We start from the raw sequence: 25,874 nt of genomic DNA, 5'->3' as shown, positions 1-25,874 counted from the left end.
GTTGTTTTTTTCAAACAATGCGCAGTTTAGGCTTTCCAAGCCAGACAGATATATTTTTGTCATCAAATGCTTTCTTTTCAAGAATTTTTATAAGTTTTGTACACAACGTCGTTTTTGGTGAATATCTGCGGTTCGAAACGAGCAAATTTTAATTCCTTTCTTCATTTTCTATTTTCATTTCCACTATATTTCGAAAAGTATGTAATTTTTTACCAATTTTATATTTTAAAACTAATTACCTCAGCACGAGGCATTTATTATTCTTATTCGCCATAGGAGGTTTAAACGTTTTCCAATTTTTAACACAATATTTCTTCTTTTTTTTGGTTCAAAAGAAGGCAAGTTATCAGTAAACCATAACAAATAATTATTGTTTTTTTCTCTCTCTTAATTCTTAATCCTACTAAAAATTCTACATTTCACGAGGAATTGAAAGTTAAGTTTCAAGAAAAGATGTTAACCTCAAGAGAACAAAAATAGCAAAAAAAAACAACATCAAAACAAAATACGAAATAAAACAGTCTTTCGACTAGAGTCTTCTTATTTTTGTTGTCTATGTTAACATTCATTTATTAAATATTTGGTCGACGTGGGGAATAAGCGATAATACAAAAGACCTTTGCTTCTTTTAAAGTCGCAAAAAACTCTATTTTTTGTTGGTTTTAGTTACCGGAAAATAACTGGTCAAAATCAACATCAAAATTATCAAAAAAAGGCACTGCCGTCCCTTAAAGACCCCCTCCCCCCCACACACACATAGACTTGACCACACATTTTAAGCACTTTGAAAAACACAATTTGACATCATTCCACCCAAGTTTTAAATTTAAACTGAAACTAACCATAGAAAAACAAAGAAAAGTCAAAATTGAAAATTTACCTTGCATTCCCCACACGCGACCATTGTCACTTTTTATGACACCTGATTTATAATCAAAAGGCAATTCATCAGCCAAAGGTACACTTTTATAACCAATACTTTTAATCAGAAGACCACAGTCAACTTCTTCCTTGAGACCAGTTGATTCAACTAATTGATGTTCACTCAACTCGCCTTTGGGTGAGTTTAATTCAACAACAAGCTTCTCGATGCCTTTTTCATTGCTGCCAATAATTTCTACAGGATTTCTGAAGAATTTAAATTCCATGGTTTTATCAGTGTCTTTCTTTGTTGAAGTTCTTACTGCTTTTAATAATAGTTCCGTTAGTCTCTTCCTTGGCCTCGGCAAACCTAAAACATTAGTAATACAGGAAAAATTACATCAATACTTTCGTACAGTCAAAGATTGGGGTGGGAGAGTGGTAGGGGATCACATGTTTTATGAGGGTTTCGGAATGTTCTGTGCGCAAAAAAGCTTTCTTACACGCAAATATCCATGTTTTACCTTATTCTAACAATTTTTCAAAGAATTTCCTTGAGCCCCTTAGGTAACTTCTCACGCGGAAAGGGTCCTTTTTGTCCCTCAGTGTAACATCTATACTTTAAATAAAGCACAAACAGTAATGTTGGCAATTTTGGCCAAAATCACAAGCCCATCAGAGGTCTGAGCTGATGACCGTTTTTGCGTTTCTGCCATTGCCACACGGTAAACAGAAGTCATTTATTACACAAAGGAAACTGTATCAAAACAACAGCAAAATTCAAACTAGCATAATTCTACTGATCTCCCGAAAGCCTAAATCCCCCTTCCCCTATCGCTTTATGGTTTCTGACGAATTTTTAAATGGGTTCCTTGTTGGCAGCACAGCTTGAAAGAGAGAAATACAATACAGTTTAAATATAATACAGGTGAAGACAGTTTATATTTCAACAGATGTGCTTCAAAGTTTCTGAACCTTATTTTACCAGACAAGGACTCAGTTCAGTGGTACGGCTGCTTATGGAAATAGAAATGCAATAGACCTAAAAAGCAGATCCCAAAATATTTTTTTCTACTGCCCTAATTTAGAAAGTAAAAATTACTGCCCGAAAGCTATTTTTGAAGCAAATCGAAATTGTATGTATCTCACATTAATATCGCCATTTGAAACACATTCATCAATACACTTAACCAGGAACATTTTCTACAATATATAGATAATTGCCGACACAATTCAAATTTCAACCTCTTTTTCTCCAAACAGACCCGTAGTTACAAGTAGTAGGCTACGTATACTACCTTGTTTAAAAGGGACTTGTAAACTCCCATTTAACTTCCCAAACATAAGCTTTTCGAAAAAATTTCATAATTATTTCCCTTGCCTGATAAGATGTCTTCAATTCCTTTAAAGTCTTCTAAATGAAATGCCAACTTCAAGTTATCCATATTTACAATTTCTCGAAGCTCTTTGATTGTGAAAGCTACTTGAAGAGGACCTCTTCTTCCCACTAAGATCACTTCCTTTATTTTACTCGTGGAGAGTTGATCAAGGGAATGTCGGCATATGTCAGTTTTCTGAAAATAAAGCATTCTCTCGTATACAAAAGAGTGTGGATGCTGGGAGGAGCTCCACTTTGCCTCTTTGACCAATTGTAGCCAAAAAAATGTTTGCTGCATTTGAAACAAGTATCTCGAATCAAAATAGTTGTACAAATGGTCACACAAGTGCACTATATAATTGTAAATAAACATGAATTGGAAAATACGCTTTCAAGACCAGGAAAGAATTAAATAGGGTACAGAACATCACAAACTTTTAGAAAGCTCTAAAAGAAGAGACAATGGGGTGAGGGGGGAGAGAGGATGAGCATCAAACGTGAAGCCAAGAAAGTCACTAATGTGCTCGAAAAGAGAATGAGATATTGTTATTGCTAAAAACAATAATTCACAACAACACTAAGTCGCCCGAGGCCACACAGCAAAGCACGGTCATTCTCCGCCCCAATCTATTCCGGTATTTAGTCATTACTCCCTCCAAAGAAGTGCCAATTTCCTTTAAATCCTTCTGCACGGTCTCTTTCCTCCTCATTCGAGGACTAATCATCCGTAAAGCATGCCCTAGCCATCTCAACATTTTTTTTTCACTATTGGCGTAAAAATTCAGATCAAATCAAATTTTTCGGAGAGCTTATTGCTTGATGTACGTTCTGTCAAACGAGCACCTAAGACAACCCTTACACAATTCCACTGGAAAGCATTTAACAGATCATCCTCAGCTTTCCGAAGCACCCATATTCCAGAAACATATTTGACCACGGTCATTACCGTAGATTCTAGTTTTAGTTTGCACACTTATCTTTCGATTCAATTTTTTTCTCAACTGAGAAAAAATGTACTGCACCTTGGTGCAGTCTACTTTTTACAACACTGTAGTGGTCTGATCAACACCATTAAGACAAGAGCACAGGAACAAGAACTGGGAGTTTTTTTAAACAATTAAATAGAAAAACAAGTTTTTTTTCAAATGAAAGTAAGGAGCAACATTAAAACTAAAAGCGAACAGAAATTATTAGGCATTTGAAGGAGATTGGCTCCTCCTCAACACCTCGCTCTATGCGCTGAAGTTTTTAAGAACTTTTGAAAAATGCTTCTTATTGTTCCCTTTAAATGAACACAGGGTAACAGAAGTCGTTCTTAAAGAATTGGGACAGAATTCAAACTTTAACGTAAACAGCGGGGTGTTGAGGAGGAGAAAACCTGATTCATATACGTAATAATTTCTGTTCGTTTTAAGTTTTAATGTTGCTCCTTACTTTTAGTTGAAAAAACTGGTTTATTTTTAATTAATTTCTGAACCTTTATCGAATAATCCCAGGAAATTTGGCCCCACCTACACGGAAAAACACCCTCACCACAGATATACCCTCTAGACAATACAATTTCGGTGAAAATTTAACCAGGGAATTACCCTTAATAACTTCACGTGTAAAAACGAGAGGAAAAGAGAAAGTAAGAATTATAAAAATAATTTTGTGTAGGAATTCTGCCAAACTCCCCCAATGCAAAATTTTCTCAGGAAAATTAACTCCCTGGAAACTTCCCTTCCCATGGAAAATTACCCCCATGGAAAATCCCACAGCAGAAATTTGCACTTCCCACCCGAAAAATGTGTGCATACTTCCCAATAAAAAATACATTACATAAACGATGGGCAAGTTTTATAACTTGAAGACCTTTCCCCAGGGGCTTGGGGGGTCATGACATCTCCAAAGGCATAATTATTCAGCCGTTCAAATATGCTGAACAAAATGGCTATCTCAACGTTTTGATCGAACAATTTTGAGAAAAAAAAGGCGTGAGAAGGGGCCTAGTTGTCCTCCTATTTTTCGGTCACTCAAAAGGGCACTGCAGCTTTTAATTTACGCTCGAATGAGCCCTATCCCTATATTCTAGGACCACTGGGTCGATAATATCCTCCCTGGAAAAAAAACAAACAAACGCCCATTCACGATCTTCCTTCTGGAAAAAAATACAAAATTTTACATTTTTGGGGATAGGAGCTTGAAAATTATATAGTAGGGTTCTCTGATACACTGAATCTAATGACGTGAATTTCATTAAGATTCTATGACTTTTAAGGGGTGTTTCCCCCTTTTTTCGAAAATAAAGCATTTTTCTCAGGCTTGTAACCTTTGATGGGTAAGACTATATTTGATGAAAGTTATTTATTTGAAATCAGCACAAAAATCCAATTCTTTTGATGTATCTATTGGTGTCGAAATTCCGATTTTTAGAGTTTCGTTACTATTTAATTGGGTCACTCCTTACTTACAATTCGCTACTACGAACTGTTTGAAATAAATTATTGATTGATATGGAGTGCTAGAAACTTAGACAGAATTTGTAACAAAGTTAAGAAGAAATCCATAATCTTTATGGGATAAGTTCTGATGAGGATAAGTTGTATGAAGCGATCAGTTTAAGTTGTTTGATAAAGAAAAAAAAGGCAGACTATACTGCCGATCAAATGAAGCCTAGAAATAAATGCACATAATAAATAATTTGGCCTAATATAAAAATTGCAGAGAATGATGTTCAGCTTTGAGATGTTTTAGCATGAACGGAATGGGCAAGGTCGGATTTAAAGCTTTGTCGCTCCTAGGTTTAAGCGTTTCTGCCGCTCCGTTTTTGTGAGATTTTCGGGGAGGTTCCCGAAACTTTGGGGATAGCGGAATCACTGAACAGAGCAGAATTAATGAGCCAAAAGTAATTAAATAGAGAGGTGATACCAAATTCTCAGCTTTCATTCCTGGAAGACATCTGACAGTTTATAATTGGCCTCGGAGTTCCTGTATTTTTAAAAAGGATGTCTATTCTTTTCTGGGAATAGGCAGCGCGGCAGCTGAGTGTACCTACCATTTTGACAATAAATCACACGGGCTTAGTGGACCTACCGGGAAAATCCAGGTCTGGGAATGGGAGCCTACTATTGCAGGCGAAATGACAAGATCGTCCGACTTATTTCTCCCGAGAGAGAGCCTAAACGGTTCTGCTTTAAAATGCAATGAGAATAGATAATGCATATTTTACAGAGAATGACACCAAGCGTATTGGAGTTATCGCAAATCATTTCAAAGAAAATTGAATTCAAGGTCATTAATGGAAAAGCTCAATTTATTCTTAAAACGACAACTAAGTTTAAAGCACAAACTTGAGCTTCATTGGGTATCCATGGCCAGTGGCATCATATATTGGTCGATGAAGAGGTATGCCCTTTATTATCAGCTAGTTGGTAAAAAGAAAGATTTGCAACTAAATAACTAATGGTTATATTTGCAACTTTTGCAACTAATGGTTGACCTATTCGGACTTAGTAAACCATTAAAAAATGTTATGCTATCCCTGTGATACGCTTCCAATACAATCCATATAAGCTAAGGCTTATAGAATTAATTATATTTTTCAATGAAAATACCCAGGAAATTAAGCATAATTATACGCATGATAGTAAAACATGAATGCGAATAAAATTTTCAGCAAAGAATATCAATAATTTTTGACAGATAATGTATCAAGAGCGCAAAGGCTACCCATAATCGTTTCCGTCTTTGTATCCTTGAGTCATAATTAGGAGACGATAAGACATTTATTTTGAAAAGAATCTATCACCAGCCCCAAAGAATCAAATTCAAATTTTAGAGCATAAAAAACAATACAAGCAAAAAAAAAATTATAAAAAACAACCGGCTAACAATGCGAAAACAAAATAGTCAAAATAATGAAACTGCAAAATGTCAGAGTAAATTAAAAAGATAAAACTGAAAGAGAATTAAATAATGCATAATCTCAAAAAATATTTGAATGGAACATACGAAAAAGGAGGGCGCCAAACAAACGAAAAAGTAGAAAACTTGCGCAGTACTATTACCAAATAATAAAAGAGGAAAAACAGCGGAAACTTTCGTCCATTTTTTCTGTAATGAAGGGGGAAAATATTTCTTTTTTTATGCCTAGAGGTAGAACAACCAAAGGTGGAAAAGATGGGAACAGGTTCAGAAACAGTCTAAGGTGGGTGGAATATGGGCGGGGAAAGTCTTTTTGGAAAAATGTTTTACTAAAAACAAAAACTATGTGCAGGGGTAGGAGGAGGTTTTTACACACTAGAAAAATTCAAATGAATATTTTGAAACTAATTTCATTTCTTGCAGTCTTGAAACACATTACCGGTTGCCAAAGCATCCCTGGCACTAACAATAGTAGAAGTACCAAAAGCAGTTGCTTAGAATAGATAAAAAAAAGTCGACAGAGAAATGAAAAAAGATAACATTTACACCGGTAGTAAAAAGACGGTAGATCTACAAATACTTTAAACTGTGAATTTTTTTTACTCATCCTGTTTTTATAAATTATAAGAGAAAATCATGTATTTGCTGTATAGTTGCAGTAAAGAGACAAGCGAACAAAGAGAAGCTTACAGCTAGTATATCAATTGGCGTCAGTAAAATTCTCGCGACATCCAATGCAACATTTCCATTTCCAACGATAACAGCCCGTTCAACACTGAAATCCACAGTAAGATTTATATCGTCAGGTAGGCCGTTGTACCAGCCAACAAAACGTCTTGCTGACACCACATTTGGCAAAGTTTCACCTTGGATTCCCAGCCATTTATCTTGAGCAGCTCCATAAGCCTAAAAAGATGAGATTAAAACAGCACTAAGTAATCTTTTAAGATGATCTATCTGAGCCGTTTAAGAAGTCGATTGTTTTACTTGGCTGAACTGAAAACACAAAAAGAGCCTTAAATTGAAAATTAAAAATCAAGTGATTACGATTTTTACGTCGTTTGTTTATTGGGTTGAATAATCCCAATTTCAAAAACCTCTATACGATTTTTATCCTATTTGTAATTACGATATTAATTTTACAGTGAGAACGATAGGATGCTAGTCACTGGAAAATTACTAAATTTCTAATTCTTTATTTCTAGCACGAAAAAAATACTTTTTTGCTAATTTTCTGCTTATATTATGTCAGTGAAAAGTAAAAAATAAATTTATACTTTTTCTCCAGATCTTTTCGAAGATTCCTTTAGCTTCCCTTTTTGAAATTCTTCTTTGAAAATTGAAAATCCTTGTCTTTGATTATCATGAAACGAAGGATTTTGTTTACCAGGAGGCAAATTTAGTAAGTTGTTGCTACCTGGGCAACCATGGGCAGTTCAGATAATTTATTAGGATTATTGCTACATTTGGATATTGTCTTCCACTTGCCTAGTTCTGTGCTTTTACAAGAATCCTTCGAAAAAGTAGATCAAGTAATTTATTGTTTCTCAAAGTAATACTACATTTTTTTTTACCAGTAACTTTATTGGGGTCACTTGGTGTGGATGGGCGGGGGCCATCTCCCTCATTATGTGCAGTGTTGGACTCCTCTCGGCATGAAATCCATGAACAAAGGCAGCACTCGGCCAAGGCCTTGAAAAGGATTCTGTGCTGTCTAGATCTTCATCAGAAAATCTTTCGTCTGCAGCCCTGGGGGTCATCGTGGAGAGGCAATTATGTCGCCTTGTGCACCAGCTTGTGTGGGAAGACATAAGCCTAAGTAAATACATTGATGCTGTGTTAGTACGTTCGGTCTTTAAACATTAGACGCTGAGTGGGCAGGTCAAGTTTCTGTGGAAAGAGCAGGGACAAGGGGAGAGAGCCTCCTTTATATACAGGGTACTTTCAGTTAGTTTTAAGTTTTAATGTTGGGAGGAGGGGTTGAAATGTATGTCTATTGGAACAAATATGACTACTATTTAATCGAAAATTCTACAGACAGCCTTGGCTTCATCATATAGGAACAATTCATCCATAGAAAAAATTGCCCAATACCTTAATTAACCTTTTTAAATAGTTTCCTTATTTGTGATTCTTAAAAAAAAGTTTGTTATTTACATGGAGTTCTTATTTCTTAATGGCATAGATATACATACTTCCAGCGCTTGAAAGTGGGGGACTGACTTGATTTCAAAAGATTTCCAATAGTTTTCTTCAAAAGCATGAAAATTTTTTGCAATATTAAGAACTTATCTCAGGGTTCAGACAGGTCGGTTGGTTTCAAATTATAGGCTCTGCCCTATTTTTATAGGATTTCCCGGGCCCAAATATAGGCCAATTATAGGATTCGGAAGTCTTCGGGATCAGATCTGTGGTAGATGGCGTAGGATGCCTGGTCACATAAATTACCAAGTTTCATCCCGATCCCTCCAATCTAAGCGTTTTCCATGATTTTAGGTCCCCCCAAATTCCCCCCAATGTCACCAGATCCGGTCGGGATTTAAAATAAGAGCTTTGAGACCCGATATCCTTCTAAATATCAAATTTCATTGAGATCCGATCACCCGTTCGTAAGTTAAAAATACCTCATTTTTTCTAATTTTTCAGAATCAACCCCCCCCCCAAACTACCCCAAAGAGAGCGGATCCGTTCTGGTTATGTCAATCATGTATCTAGGACTTGTGCTTATTTTTCCCACCAAGTTTCAGCCCAATCCCTGCAATATAAGCGTTTTCCATGATTTTAGGTCACCCCAAACTCCCCACAATGTCACCAGATCCGGTCGGGATTTAAAATAAGAGCTTTGAGACACGATATCCTTCTAAATATCAAATTTCATTGAGATCCGATCACTCGTTCGTCAGTTAAAAATGCCACATTTTTTCCCATTTTTTCAGAATCAAAAAAACTACCCCAAAGAGAGCAGATCCGTTCTGGTTATGTCAATCATGTATCTATAACTTATGCTTATTTTTGTGCTTAGTTTCAGCCCAATCCCTCCACTCTAAGTGTTTTCCAAGATTTTAGGTTTCCCCTCCAAACTCACCCAATGTCACAGATCCAGTCGGGATTTAAAATAAAAGCTCTGAAACACGATATCCTTCCAAACATCAAATTTCATTAAGATCTGATCAACCGTTCTTAAGTTAAAAATGCTTCATTTTTTCTGAATTAACGGGCCCCCCACTCCCTCAGATGGTCAAATCGGGAAAACGACTATTTCTAATTTAATCTGGTCCAGTTCCTGATACACCTGCCAAATTCCATCGTCCTAGCTTACCTGGAAGTGCCTAAAGTAGCAAAACCAGGACCGAGAGACAGACAGACCGACAGAATTTGCGATTGCTATGTGTCACTTGGTTAATACCAAGTGCCATAAAAACACTATGCTACAATGAGATTAACCGAACAGACGGACCAAAGGATGATGAGGCGATAAACGATAAAAAGCTGATTCCGACAATCTTCCATGCAGGAGGGCCAACTTTGCACTTATATCAAGGACATCAAACTTACGAATTATCTTACCATTGCTATACCAAGGGAGGAGATAAAGTAAAAATTTACAATATCTGAAATAAAAGGTCCGAATCTGATTAACATCATTTTTCTTTAGAAGGGGATAAAGACCACATAGATAAAGGACAGATTGATCAGAGAATGTAGCATATAGCCTACCCAGTGCATGTCTATTATACTTCCCTCGATTAGCAACTATCTTAGAGTAGCCCATTTGAATAACTGGGCCGTATTCACATCAGCCAGCCAGCGTTCAGCCAGGAAACACATAAGTCGCAAGAACTCCAGTCTCATTAAGCAGAGACTGCTAGCCTATATACTGATCTTTGCTCATTTCGGACAGTCTCAACATGACAAAAAACAAAACATAGGCTACTAAGTCAACACAACAGCATAGCCCAGGCAGAAGCACCTTACTAAGCCCAACACAAAGCATTAGTTAAGTTCAAAAAGCTCAACAGGTGTAATTAATTATCAATCTACATCAAAAGACAAAAAATTGCAAATCATGAGCAATGTTCTTAGTGCTCTCCATCCGAAAATATAGGAATAATAGGATTTTAGCCGAAATATAGACATTTATAGGAGTGCATTAAATATAGGAATTTATTGGAATTTATAGGCGAGTCCGAACACTGTTATCTTTAATGGCATAGACACACTTCCAACGCCTGAAAGTAAACAGTTGAGTAGATTTCCCTGGAGAGGTTCTTTAGCAACACAAATATCATTTATAGCACATAAGCTTCGATTATGTCCAGATAGACCAACAGAACAATTTGAGACGAGGTTAGGACCACCCCCCTCCCCTTTGCGGTATACAGGCATGGTCAATAGTATAAAAAACATAAATAATATATATGTACCTACTAGAACTACAACATCGTAGGCGTTTCGAAGATCAGCTAATGTCACATCAGTACCAATAGCTACATTCCCAAAGAATGTCACTCTACTAGATTGTGCAGTTTGACCAAATGCATGAATTACATTCTTCACGTCTGGATGGTCTGGTGCAACACCATATCTAACTAGCCCAAAAGGTGCAGGTAGTCTCTCATAGATGTCAACAGTCGCCTTTGGGTGATTCTAGAAACACAAGATCAAGAATACCTAGTTTTGCTGATAAGTTAAAAACTATAATCTTGGCCAGTCCAAGAATTTTTAATTTTCCAGTAAAATTAAGTCCTATTATTCAAATTGATTTTTTTCTCAATTCTCCTTGAAAACTTCACCCCTTATCCCAGCACTTTTCATTTTTCATTTCTGTGCAATTATTGTATGTTTTACTTCATATCACTGAATGCAATTAAAAAAACAGACAAAGATTCAAATCCAGATTCAGAAGGGGCATGGGTGATACATTTGCAAACAGAATAGGGAGTGGGTTTCCTGGCAAACATTATTCCAACACCACCCTACAAGAAAAAAAACATAACTTTAATAGAACTCTTCAATGCATCAGACTCGCCCCAACCTTCCATCGCATTCGAATATACTTCCGATTTCGCCAAAGCAGAAAAAGAGGACTTGTATGCACACAATGACATTAGTACAGTCTAACACCAAACAGTGAAAGTTGTAGCCCTATTGAAACACTTACAAACTTCTGTGAGGCTGATTAAAATTAAATAACCAAAAAAATATCGAGGGAAATGGGATTTTTTATATTTTACAGGATTCCATTTTACACACTTTTGCTACTTTTAAGGGGTCATTGAAAAAAATCCAAAAAAAAATTTGGCCATCAGATTTTCAAATATCCTGAATAAAATGCAGCTTGCAGCTTCCAACCAAAAATATCGCAATTAAAGAAGCAGCGACAAGCAATCTACAATTTAGAAACTCTAGAGTGAATTATTTTATGCTTTATGATGAAGCAAACTTTTATATTATTTAAGAATATTCTACCTAGATATTGATGTATATGTATATCAATCGACAATTTTATCATTTATTTTACTTGCTTCTTTGTTGAGTGAGGCTAAAATAATGTCTTCCTTCATTATCTCAAAATTTTGATTTCCCAGACAGTATCCAAATACTTGCTCAATTAAAGTTACCATTGGAAATCATTTCTTCAGGTAATTTAATTTTTCAGGTAATATATGTATATTTGTACAAATATATACATATATGCACACATATATATATATATATATATATATATATATATATATATATATATATATATATATATATATATATATATATATATATATATATATATATATATATATATATATATATATATATATATATATATATATATATATATATATATATCGTTTACAATTGAGCACTTTCTTTTCAATTATTTTCTACAACCAACTTCTAAAACCATGAGACAAATACTTTTGTTGTTGCAAGAATTGGTAGAAAAAAATAGTTAGTTTAAAATAAGAATTATTTCACAATTATTTTCTTTTGAAGCTAGTTGAAACCTAAGACTTACTTTCAGTATATACTGTGCAGTGTAAAATCCAGCTGGACCACTCCCAACAACACAGACCTTGTGTGATTGATTATTATTATTATACCTCCGAGTTTCCACTATGGTTCTAGTAGCAGTTTTGTGATGACTAGAATAGTGATCAGCCAGTAATTTTCTCAGTAGTTTCATCATCCAAAATATTCAATTCAGTATGTCAATATTAACTAGAAACATAAAAGTAATTAATTATAAAAAAATTAATTTAGCTAAAAATTTCTTATCAAAACCCTAACAGCAACAAACTTGACTGAAATCTCTTTAGAATTGCAATTGTTGGTTAGTGTTTCTTTAAGAATTCATAATTGATAATGCATTAAAACGATTAAAAAACACATTTGTTGAATATACAATAAACATCCCTAGACATAGGGAAATTGGGTCAATATGGGAGAAATTCCTAAACTTCAAGATTGGTCCAAGACATTTCTTCAGAAATAAATATTAGCCAGCAAACTCATTTTCTGCATTTTCACCTGATTTCCCAAGGAATTGTTCTCTAGTACTCCATCCCTCAGGCTTGGGCCTTTGTACACCTGTGACAGTAAAGATAGTATTAAAACATACAATATTCAGAAATTCCATGGTCTATTGTATTTATTGCTGCATAGTAGTATAACTCTAAGCAGAAAGGGGGGAGGCCATCAGAGGATTTTTCAATAGAGTTCAAAAAAGCCTTTCTGTACTTTTTAAGCCCATCGACCTGTCAGCTCATTGGAGTTCCCAAATTTCCCCACAGCTCTTAATATTCGTGTAAGTTTGTGTAAGTAAAAACATGCATCCCCTTTTTTTCAGGATCCTAAGTGAGAGTCGATTTCAAGTTTGGTAAATTAACCATGGTATTGTGGACTAATGCCTCTTGTTTATTTGTTTAACGAATATTCGCATTTAATCATACGTACACACTCCAAATATTCTAGGATAAAGGATTCGATTACTCTAAAACCACAAAAGAACATAGGCTTACTCAGGTGAAGGTCCCAAAATTCCTAGGAATTAGCTTCAATAATTGTGAAATATAAAACTTGTCTCAATCTTATCTGTAAAGGTATGAATCTACCCACTCTAGTTTTCTTTTTAAAAGGAAGGCCATATTTGGTCATTTGAACACATCAAAAACGAAACCAAAAAACTAAGTCTCTTAATATCATTATACTTATTTTTCATAGATACCGTTGATATTGCTCTAAAACTAGTAAATATATAGTAGCAAGAAAAATACCCAAATTAAACTTGAACCACCAACTGATTGAAAAAAGAGTATTTAGGAAAAGAGGAGTAGCATATTCTTATCAATATACATCCTGGCCCTAGCTCTACAGGTGCTTCTTTACAATAGGTCTAGGAAGATTTTTTTCTAAAATATTGAGCTTTGCCTTAACATTTCTCAGCTTACTTGCTTTCCTAGTTACTCCCACACTGGCTGGTGTATATGGCAACAAAAGTGCCTCTCCATAATGACCACTGAAGAGTTTTTGGTCAAAAAGCCTTCCAAAGATATTTCTACCGATGTAAGATCCTTCTATAGGCACAATCCAAGCATTGCTTTTTGCAATCCATGCCTTCAATTGCCGAGGAGGGAGGTCAGTTCTAAACATTCATTGGAAAGCTTGCAATTAGCCATACAGACCATGTGCCCCAATAGTACCATCTAATACTTAGAATCTCCTAGACTATAGGCAGTGGCTTTAATCTTGCATATATGAAATTTTTTGTAATTCTTTCAGCTTTCATGTATGAAGTCTTGGGTTTGGGTTTTATTGGACCTACCTTTAGCTCCAGAAAAAGGCCAACTTTAACAAAAATGCTTGAGCGCTCTTGTCACCCCCTATCTAGAAAATCAATTATCAACAGGACCATCTTAATTTGTTAGTGGATGTTATTCTAAAAAAAAAACTGCCTGAAGAAGAGCGACCGAAATTCTAAAGGACTTAAGAACCCTGCCCTACAAAGTTTGCTTTAAAAGGGTCAAACTGCCAAAACTCCAGAAATATTGGAATGATGTGATTCAGGCTTGGAAAATATTAAACTCGCTACCCCCTCCCCCCTCTGTTACTACTATGGGTCAAGGTCACTCAAATAAGTTTCAACAGCAAAGCAGCTCTACAAGGGTTAGTCATAATTTATTCTCAATTCAATAACTGTCATCAAGGAATAGCTTACCTAGACAAAAGCTGTATCAAAAGACAAGTCTAAGAAGAATAAGATAGGGATTAAAAAGACCGGTCAAAAAGACATTTCTTCTTTTAATCCCAGGAACTCCAGTAAGAAGGCAACCAAAGCATCGAAATTCAACCAGAAGAAATAGCAAACATTTTGGGCTAATAGTCTTAGTCCTTCACAAGTTACAATGACTTGAAGAAAACCAACTAGACTGAAAAGCCTCCCCTTTCTTTCTAACAACGTTAAGGAGGCTATCACGAAGAAAAGTCCACATAGAGGAAGCAGCCAAAATACTAATGCTACACCCATGACAACCAATAAGCTCATTGCCACAAAAACCTGCACAATATTTCAAGAAAAGTAATGCAAGACAAAGTATACCCTAAAATTTCAGCATTATCAATCAATCAATAATCCTTCCCGTTGATGCATCCCTAAGCCAAGGAAGCTTGGTGGTTCAATTGGTAAAATCCAAAAGAAAATTAAAGAATGATAAACACATATTTTAGCATCTACTTGCTCAATATAGACCACTTTTGGGTGCTAGACTTCCCATTATGGTTCCTACGACTCCCTATACTTCCATGTACAGGTCCAGAGTCTCAATGGTTCTTGATGATTCAATAAAATAATTTATAATTTAGAGTCCAAAACAACTGATGGGACTGAAAACAGTCATCCGTCAATCCCAAAATCGCTGTTTGATCCCATCCTTCAAACCCTACATATCGCCTATTCTACTTTACAAATTGTGAACATGTATCAGGTCAAACAATCCATGCGTGAAAACTGGAAAAAAGTCATAGTTAAGCTTATATTTTAAAAAGGAGATAAGTGTGGCACAGGAAATTACAGATTATTTAGCCTAATTTCTGTTAACAGTAGAGCATCACCAATCACTCTTGTGAATCACCTACTGGAACAGAAATTTATCAGCAATAACCAGCGGGGTTTTCAAAAGAAGCACTGTATTAACACTTACATCAAGAATTTTTACAACCAGGTAACAAGTACTTTCGAAAACCATATACTAAAAATCATTTTGCCCAACCAGGCTAAAATTTTCAACTAAGTTGATCATTTTCGCCTAATGCTGAAACTAAAAGCATATGGAATAAGTGGTCAGTCTTTTTAGTCATTGACAATTTATTCATATTTGACTAAGAGGTTGCAGCAACCATTTGAATGTCACTCAAACCAGGCTGAACCAAAATTGAATTTCTTTGCTTAGGAGCAAAAGACCAATTAGTTTAATTGCCTAAGGCAGAGCTGCTCCTAAGAGGGGGGGGGCAGGTCATCTGCATAGGGCACCATGGCTGGGGGACTGCCCACGTTGATCAAATTTTTTCTACTTTGATTCGGCTTTATTACTTATATTTGAGTCAGGAGAGGGGAGATTTAATTAACTTTTCCCCAGACACCACCCACCTAAGAACAGCTCTGGCTTGAACTAAGTGAATTTAATGGTGTCATTCTGAATGCCAATCAGCTCTGTCTTCCCTGCAGTGTTGTCTTCTTCCTGGAGACAACACTACCTGAAACCCAGTAAAGAACAAATCACGGAAAAAGATAAGAAAATGCATGCATCTTTTGAGAAGTTACTTGTTTGGGGTAATCTGGGTTGCAGCAGTAGCTTTCAACCTAGTAAGAGACAATCCCATCCCATATTATGAAATATACTATTAGATCCAATATATATATTAGATCCGGGTTGCAGCGATAGCTAGCAACCTAGTAAGATTATACTAAAGAACGAGCTCTAGTCCATAATAACTGAAATATTAATCGTGATTTTTATAATAAAGAATGTATTCTACCACATACTAACTGAAAGGTTAGTTAATATACAGAGCAACTTCAGAAATTGATGAATTTTTTTTTAATTTAAATTCAAAAGATATTACTTTAAATTCAATATATTAAAAATCCTCTCCAACAATTTGTAATAAAGAACAGAATCCAGACCACAGTAAAATTAGCAGTAGATACAACCTAGTAAAACATGAAAACAGCCAATAATAACCATATCATGGTTTCGGCAGTAATTGCATACTCAAATGCATGTAGATATACTTATATAAAATGTAGTAACTCCTTTAGAGTTTTAACTTAAAATCTGATTGGTGAATTCAAATTATAGCAAAGATTTATATTAAAGGACAAAAAATGGCCATAGTAAAAGAAATTTCAAAATCCAGGTTGCATCAGTAGCAAGCAGCATAGTAAAAGACGATCACTTCCAATACTAAGAAATATAATAACCCAAACTCCTAAAGATAGTGTAAGACCAAAACAGAAAGTACCCCATTAGAACACATGGTCACTGACAGGGGGGCCCTTTAAAAATTTTGGACTATAAAGTAATTATAAGAAAACCAAAGGAAAAAGAGCAGAATAGAGAAACACTAAGAAAAAATGTTTGTTGTCCCATTGTTGGCTACCTGCCGAATAGATTTTGACCATCAATAAGGAAAACAAAAGTTCTAATTTGTGACTGCATGACCCCTTTCAAGTTTTCCACAAACATTTTTCTATATGATTTGGTTTGACCAACAAAAAAATTAAAATTTTTCTTAGTAAAGAATGGTAAGTAAATAACGATCCTTCTCAATAACGAAAGTATAAGAACCTAACTATTGACAACATTCGATCAAAGAATTAGCTTTTTATGGTGATCCTAAATATGTATTTGTTTATTAATAATTAGTTCAGTTATTAGTACACAAGAAAGTTTGTATAATTAAAAAAAACTCAAGTTAAACAGTTTAATAAGGTGCAGTTTCGGTAAAAATATACCGTCAACTTTTGCTTGCATTGCAAGAGTATCCACGAGCTGAAATATGAAGCCACTATAATCAGACATGTTTCCCCTGAATGGACTGATGGGAGTTTATGTATTTTTCCCTTTGTGTTTTATTATCATTTATTATTTTCCATGAGAGATTGTATTTATCTAGTTGTCACTTTGAAAAAGATTTAATTTTTAACAGTTACGAAGCGTAAAGATGTTAAATATATTGGTTTTTGGTATTCAAAATTAAATTAAAATTTTTACTTGAAAATTTTCATCTAATTTTTATAATCTTAGTTTTGAGGTTTTACTTTGAACAAACTAAATGCGAGTCTAATGCATAAGTCTAAATGCATAAAATATTTTGGTGTTTGATACCCAAGTTCAAAGCTGTCAATAATGTTAAAAAATTTCCATTCAACACTTCAGCATTGCTCAACAGAACTGAATGCTGGGAGTTTATATATTAGTTTTTGTAAGTGGGCTATTGTTTTGTGTATTTTTTGAAATTAATAACTTTTTTCATTGTTATATACTTTTACTTCAAGTGACAAAATTTTTCCATAGCCTTAAGAAAAATGTTAATCTATAAGCTTCATGAAATAAAAAAAGAAAACAAGTTTTTTGAACTGAAAATAAGCAGCAGCATTAAAACTTAAAATGAACAAAATTATTGGGTATATGAGGCGGGTTTTCGCCTCCTCAACACTTCGCTCTTCATGCTAACATTTTTTGACACTTTAAAAAAGCTTACTTATTGTTCTAATTAAACGACCCTTGTGTTTCAGGAGTCGTTTTTAAAGAATTCAGACAAAATTTAAACTTTAGTGTAAAGAGCGAGGTATGTGGGGGTAATCCCCCACATACACGTAATAATTTCTGCTCGTTTTAAGTTTTAATGTTGCTCCTTACTTTCAGCTGAAAAAAAATTGTTTAATTTCTGATTGTTTTTTAGATAACGCCAGGATATCTGGCTCCACCTCCACAGAAAAATCTCCCTCCCCATTGTATTGTATCGGATTAACGACGCTTCTTGACTACTAAGGTCCCTGCGTCGGCCCTGCAGTGCATTCCTGCAGCATGATTCGATCTCTGGGTCCTGTATTACCAAGCTAAGGTCAAACCCACTGCGCCACCACAGGACCTCCGTTTATGCTCGTCCACTTGTTGAAAATTCCCCTTTTACATTACAAGCACATGGTTAAACAATTTTCGATTGGGCAAACCACCATGCACCAGGGCCCTTGGGGGCCATGCCAAGCCCAAGGTATATTTTTTTTGAAATTCTGACTATTTTGAAAAACATGGCTATCTTAAAGTTCAGCTCAAGTTTTTTTGGAGGGTGCAGGAGGGGTAGGGAAAAGAAGAGCAAGAGAGGGGGTCTAGTTACCCTCTTATTGCTTTTAAGAGTTAAAAAGGGTATTCCATCATTCATTTCTAATTGAGTGTTGCTATTCCGAAGTTCCTATGACAAACCCTTCCATACAAAGTGGCTCTGGCTTACCTGATCTTTGAACTGTTTTTAATTAAATGGCTATCTCTAAGTTTCCTATTAGATAAATTTGGGGAGAAGGGGGTGGGGGGGCTAGTTAACCTCTGATCAACTGGATTCTCATGCTCTAGGCCCCATTCCAAGCTGAAGGTATATTTATTGGAACTTCTGACTATTTTGGAAAATATGGCAACCTTAAAATTCAGATCAAAATTCTTTGGAGGGTACAGGAGGAGTAGAGAAAAGAAGAACAAGAGAAGGGGCCTAGTTACCCTCCAATCACTTTTAAGAATTAAAAGGTGTACTACATCATTAATTTTCAATTGAGTGATACCCTTCCACAGTTTCTACAACCACCCCTTCCATGTGAAGTGGCTCTGGATTATCTGATGTTTGAACTATTTTTAACTAACTGGCTATCTCTAAATTTTTACTGGATCCATTTGGGTGTGAGGGGGACTAGTTGACCTCCAATCACTTTTGACTCTTAAAAGGACACTATAACTTCCAATTGAATGAGCCCAATCTGAAGTTTATAAAAGCATCCCTCTGGGAAAAAGCCTTATAAGAACCTAGGTCATGACTTACAACACCTGCTCCTGGGCTCTGATGAGTTGTTTTGACTCTGTAATTTTTGTTATCTGATCTTTGAACCATTTTTAACAAAATCATTGTCTCTTAAATTTTATAGGATGCATTTAAGAAAAAAGCGGGGTGGGGGCTAGTTGCCCTCTAATCACTCTTGACTCTCAAAAAGGGCACTAGAACTTCTGCTTTCCAATTGAATAAGCCCCCTCTGATATCTATACAACCAAACCTTCAACATGAAGCGCCTCTAGAATTTTTCATAACTTGAATATATACTGGATGATGAAATTCAGGGGCACCAATTCACAGAAATGGAGAGGGAGAGGCATTTTTTCAACAAAATCACAAAAAGAGTATTTTCAAAATGTTGGCACCCTTGGTGAGTTTGGATGGCAGCACCCTGTTTTCCCATTTCTTCTTCTCATTTCGTCATTCATTTCTCTTTCCTCATTTGGCAATCAAGAATATGAACCAAGCTCCACCCCTAAATTGATTTGATAAGAAGGTTCAAATTGAGGAAATAGCTGTTAAGATTTTCAAAAGAGTTTTTAATACTAAAATACTACCAGTTAGAAAAAAAGACCAAATCAAGCCAATTTGTCCAATTCAATCATTCATAATAAAAAATGCCAGTTCAACTATGAAATGAATAGTCTTTTTAAAAGCGGATGTGATAAATTGTGCTGCAGTTTAAAGGTTTTTAAAATTTTCAAACCATTGTGTGAATCAAAGATTCCTGCCAATATCCTTATCTTTCCTTGAAGATGGAATTTAAACATGTTTATATTTTAGGTTATGTCTACAAGAAAAGTAAAATATTGTGGCCAAGTTGGATCTTCTACTTCTACATCAGGGAATGACTCACAATGTTGTTTCAAAGATTCCAACAAAATAGGAACTCTTTGAAATGCTGCCAACCCAATGCAATCATGTATGATGCTCCTACAGTTGCAGAGTCTCTACTGGGTGCCAAGCCCACCAACTTTGTATAGAGGTAGTTTTGGAGTCAATGAGCTTTTGAAAACCTGAATACATGCTCTCTACTATAATATGTTCTTGAAGTGACACAACATCTACGAACATTTCCACTGATTAGAAATGATCAAAACCATTTGTACAATATTAGTCAAGCAAAGTATATTTCTTCATTTGTCAGGTTACAGGAGAGAATATTGCATTGGTCATGTCACATTTAGGTTTTGAGACTATATTAAAACTCACTGATTTAACTTATTTCATAAATGTTTCTAAGCAATTGCAAAAAGAGATATAAAATATTTTAATCCTACTCAATGCTCTTTTTAGCACCCAAAAATCAGCAATCTTTTTCATATAGCCTACGGTTCTACATATTTGAAGGGCTGGGATGTAGCTTTAACAGCAGTGAGTAGTGTATTACATTTGGAAAGAATACAAAACAGGGAATCAAATGGCAAACATTTTGGTTGAAATGTATCTTCCCAAAAGAAGGACAGTAGGCTGCTAATCTTAGATATAGGAATCTTCAGACATTTTAAACTAGGCTAGTTAAGATTGACAGGCAACAACCTCAGAAAATCTTTTTGTTTTGTTTTTGAGCTCAAACAGCTTTTATAGCTTAGCCTATTTAAATACAATTATTGTTCTTTGCAACACTTATCTGGGATGAAATTTGTGCAAGATTGAGTCTACCTGCCTGTGATTGGTATACTTTCTTTCAAATTTACAATCCTATTTAAGATTGCAAAGCATTTTTCAAGATTAGACTCAGCCTAAAAAGGTACATTTGTGACTAAGCTCTAATTTTAACTATCATTGCTTTAAAATAGTATGACGAAAGGTTATAATGACATTTTGGTCATACTATTTTCATATTACCAAAAACCTTTTGGCTTTTTTTATCAACCTTTCAGCTATTAACTGAAAGGTTGGTGGTTACCTTGTGACAGCATAGTGGATAGAGCTACAGTTGGAAATAACAAGGACTGAGGTTTGATCCCGCGTGTTGCAAGGAAACTCTGTCATTTTCTACCTTGTGGTGGTCTAATGGAGGTAGGCATTACCACTGATAAGGGGTTTCAGGTTCAATCCTAATAATCTCAGTTTAGCTTGCCTTGTGCTGTTTTTTTTTTTTAGTTTCCTGCTATGATAGTATTTTATAGGATAAACAATGCTTCTTGACTACTAAGGTTGCTGTGTTGGCCCTGCAGTGCATTCCTGCAGCATAATTCGATCTCTGGGTCCCATATTACCAAGCTAAGGTCAAACCCACTGCGCCACCACAGGACCCTGCTATGATAGTAACCAAAGACTTAGAGTTTCTGACTTTGTGTAGTGCTACTGTCATGTAAATTAAATACAAGAAGATCACCCTATTTGAACTTTATTTACCTTGCTTGGTGGTGCCATCTACTTGGATTTCTAAAAGCACCACCGGATAGCTACAGCAAACTAATGTCACAGGTTTCTCCTTCTCTTGAGCCATATCAGTACAGATGCTTGGAAGGATGCAGAACAACTGTTTACTTTGTCACTTTACTGTGTAATAAGTTATAGTCACATGTTTTTTTTTGTTGTTTTTGTTGTAAGCACTAGCACCATGTAGTAAGAATTTTATACTACAAAAACTTGTATAAAAAACAAAACTGTATCCTAAAATAAATATATGACTAAATTATTCCAACTAGGGTAAAATAGCCAGTAGTTGGACCAGACACAGAGCCTTATTTTGGGAGAGGTGGCAGTACCAGGAGGGAAACATTGGACAAAACCTCTCCATCTAGCATTTGCTTAAAATAGGTGAATTAAGGCCAGGTTTACATCAAATACCATACAATATTGGGAACTTAAAACAAAATGTTTTAAATGACCATTCCAAATCAACAGATCACATAACAACTTACAGAAGGCAACAGGAAACTTTGTCAAGGTTGAGATTGTTCTTGATAGCCTATTTGTTAATAGCCTTAATTTTGGTTCTTAGGATGTTCTTGCATAAAAAAAAAGATCTAGATAGGTCAGAAGTCTGAAAAAATTTCTTAAGGGCCTTAATTTTTGTGTTTACAAATGATGTCATGTACTATTTTAGCACATCATATAAGCATTTCTTCTAACATCATATAAGCATTTTCTTATATTGTGTCATGCATAGCATAAATAAGATTGTTGAGTATCCAATGCATCAAATATTTATGTAAAAACAAAAATAAAAAATTTGCAGTTGCAGTTAGTATAAATGCAGATTCATTGGAACTAACACCTGAACTGTCAAATGTGATAAGATGTGAAAATCAAAAATTTGGACCATCAATTGTGATAACACTAATATGGGCAGCTAAAGTAAAGACCATTGCTAAATTATCTGAAGCAATCAAAATCCAAAATGAAAATGAAGAGCAAAGATACAGGCAGTTAGAAGATAAGTAAGAACAACAATCAGAGTGTGTCAAAAAAAAAATGAAGAGCAAAGACCCACACAGTTAGAAGAAAAACTGCAGCATGTCAAAAATAAAAATGAAGAGCAGACACACACACTTAGAAGACATGTGACACCAAGCATGTGAGCAAGTCAAAAATGAAAATCAAAGACAAACATGGTTAGAAGACATGCAAAACCAAACAAATGAGCAAGTCAATGAAAATCAAACTAAACAGCTTGAATCAAAATGTGTCAAAGTTGAAAATGATAGTTATGATGATTGGGTTTGGGATTTTGACACAGATAAGGGCATAAATGCCTACCATACCTTTGTTAAAAAAACACAAAGGTTTGGTGATATGTATTTCATAATGATAAAAGAGAAGCCAAGGCAAAACAAAGAAAACAAATTGAAAATGATAATTACTAGGTTTTGGATTTAGATGTGGATAAGGTCATCAATGCCTATCATATCTTTGAAAATCAAGAACCTGGACTAGACAAATTGTTGGAAGTAAAAGAAGTTTCTGTCCCACCACCTGAACAATTACAAGAAACAAATATTTGGCAATGTCTTTAATAACAACAAAAGACAAACTGAAACAAAAGAACAATTTTTTGTCCTACAACCTTATCAATTAAAGGAAAAAAAGGCTCAGTGATGTGTATTAAATAATGACAAAAGACAAGCTGAGGCAAAAGAAGTTGTTATCACATCACCTGAACAATTACAATAAACAAATGTTTGGCAACATTTTTTTTGGTAATGATGAAAGATGAGCAAAGGCAAAAGTTGAAGGTCCAGTAAAAACAACATAATTTTACAAATTTACTAGCCTACTTCCAATTTAAGGTCCATTTGGACATCATGACAGCAAGAACAGGCTCAAACTGTCTACATTTAGAAGAAAAGTAACAGTGAGAAACCATATATGGTAGCCTACTGTGTTCTGGAACCTGGTGGTGGATTCACTGGGCTCCTGTTTCAATAGGCTAAATATTGTTTTGATAAACCTTAAAATCAATTTGAAGTAACAATAACATACAAAAAGCTTGATGTAAGCCTATATAGTTCTAGCCTATACAATCAGGCTACATGCTTGACCAACAGGGGGGGGGGTATACTCTACTTACAACACAAATGAATTTTATATTTGGATTTGAGATGAAATTCTGATAAGCCTACAAAAAGTATCCAGTCTATTTCATAGCTATCTCAATGTACAGTTGCCATTATGTAATTAACTATTTCCTTTGATGAATATCACTCTCTAAGATTTTAAAAATCCCCTCATCTATAAACATAACGACAAGATGGAAATGATGGTGGATGGGCTCTCTTTTATTATTATTATTTAAGAATTAGCGACGCTTCTTGACTACTAAGGTCCCTGCGTCGGCCTTGCAGTGCATTCCTGCAGCGTGATTCAATATCTGGGTCCCGTATTACCAATCTAAGGTCAAATCCACTGCGCCACCGCAGGGACAAGAGCATTCATACCTTTTAAAAATATTTGCTTTATCAATAGGTAGTAAACAGAGTTGCCGCCGGAGTTATATTTTCGTAACGTCAAAATTAAAAGCATGACTTTTGATCGGACAGTTACATAACTTTTGAGTTACCAAATTCTACTTATCCAGATGTTTTTTTCCACTTTTAACAGTATCAAAAGAGAAGTTCAATCGATGGGCCACAACCAAGAGTTCGAAAATGACACTAATTTTCAATATCCTTGCCAAAAGTGTTCCATGCTTAACTTTTGTTCTTTTACAAGATATTGAAATAATATTTAAAAGTGAGGTCATTTCCCCAGAGGAGATCATTATGATTCTCTCTTGAGTTACTTCAATGATATCTACGTGCGAAGCATTCAATTACAAATGCGGGGGGTTTCATTGCCAAGAATTTTAGTAAGTCTTCTGGTACCACATTGAAAGTGCATAGAATTGCATTGTGAAAACTACGAATGCCATGGAGGGTTTACACAATATTCTTGATGGTATTTTCTCTATGCTCATATAAGTCTTTGGAAGATTTTATTGGACAAAAGCGTGACATTGCTGCTCAATGTCTGATGGCGTCACAAGCTGTTCAGCACTAGGGGCAGAAAATTTTAAAATATAAATACTTGCTCCATGAATTTCAAGATCCATTCTAACATATCCTCAAGAAGAAAACAAGATGATATACCTGAAGGTAATCACTCATACGAAAAGGTAAAAAGACGCTTTATATTTAAAAATACCTACAAAAAGATGTTTTTTCATTAATTTTGTACGGATTTCCAAAAACGAAGAATATTGTTGACTTCAAGAATATATTACTCTTTCTTTTATGTTTCTGTGTCCCCAGGTGCCTTTGGTCAGATCAAAGCCTATATAAATTTAGAAGATGAAAACATTTAATTTTATCAGAGATTTAATGAAAAAATAGCAGAAAATAGATACGAATAATCCTGACCCATTTTACTCTCTGAGATCTCTCAGAGTCACGTTTTGCTCTTCAGAAAATTGCTCTCTTTGAGTCACGTTTTGCTCTTCAGAAAAGTAGCACCAATTGCAATCCTTCATTTATTGCTACTTCTTTAAAACAATAAAAAAATCCCTCACAGGACAAAAATTGGAATGGATCTGAGTTATATGGTGGTTGAACTATGCGGTGATTGAGTTGTTTAACAGTTGAATTTAAGGTAGTTGAGTTAAATGGTTAATGAGTTTAGGGTGGTTGAGTTATGTGAGAGCCTTTGAGACAATCCACGTTTTTCATTAGGATTTATAAATCTTTTCAAGCAGAATAAATAAATCTTAAAAACAAAATCGAATATTAAAGTAAAATCTAAAACAAATAAAGTGTTTGGCTACTGCCTGTTTTGCCCTCCTCTAATCGCAAAAGTTCTAAAGCCAATTTCGTCACCTGCCCTTTACTGAAAACAAATTACATTATAAACAATTTTAAGTTCATAATATTGAAAGATAAGAAAAATAAACTTAATTATAATCTTGAACTGACTCTTTTTAGAAGAAACTTTATTTCGAGAAATGTATAATAATGTTATATATTACATACTCAATTTATTTGTATTGGTTCTAACATACTGATAAATTTACTTTTATACGTCTAGATATGCTAATTACATTTTATGTATATACGAAGAGAAATATACATATAATTTTCATTAAAACACAAAATGACGAAGTAGGCTTTAGAACTATTACGGCTAGGAGAGGGAGAAGGAGCAGTGGCCAAAC

At 34.9% G+C, this 25,874-nt stretch overlaps 1 protein-coding gene across 4 annotated transcripts in view; it reads right to left on the bottom strand.

Moving 5' to 3' along the window:
- LOC136031974 (NADPH:adrenodoxin oxidoreductase, mitochondrial-like) overlaps window positions 1–24,127 on the bottom strand; it is a 44,267-nt gene extending 20,140 nt beyond the window's left edge. Inside the window, exons 1-6 of one of the 4 annotated variants that reach the window (XM_065712009.1) lie at window positions 24,076–24,127; window positions 12,159–12,361; window positions 10,574–10,792; window positions 6,836–7,051; window positions 2,243–2,435; window positions 881–1,231 (exon numbers count right to left, since the gene is read on the bottom strand). In XM_065712009.1, the coding sequence (XP_065568081.1) occupies window positions 881–1,231; window positions 2,243–2,435; window positions 6,836–7,051; window positions 10,574–10,792; window positions 12,159–12,329 (1,150 nt within the window). In that variant the 5' untranslated portion in view covers window positions 12,330–12,361; window positions 24,076–24,127. Of the gene's footprint in view, window positions 1–880; window positions 1,232–2,242; window positions 2,436–6,835; window positions 7,052–10,573; window positions 10,793–12,158; window positions 12,362–21,598; window positions 21,746–23,759; window positions 23,908–24,075 lie in introns of those variants that run through there. The other 3 variants (XM_065712019.1, XM_065712030.1, XM_065712040.1) reach the window with 3 other exon arrangements.
- Between the last annotated feature and the right edge of the window lie 1,747 nt (window positions 24,128–25,874).

This window comes from Artemia franciscana, chromosome 1 (assembly GCF_032884065.1).
Source record: "Artemia franciscana chromosome 1, ASM3288406v1, whole genome shotgun sequence".
Classification (NCBI taxonomy): Eukaryota; Metazoa; Arthropoda; class Branchiopoda; order Anostraca; family Artemiidae; genus Artemia; species Artemia franciscana.
Note: the sequence above shows the minus strand (reverse complement) of the source record. Positions and strands in the feature narration are given on the sequence as shown.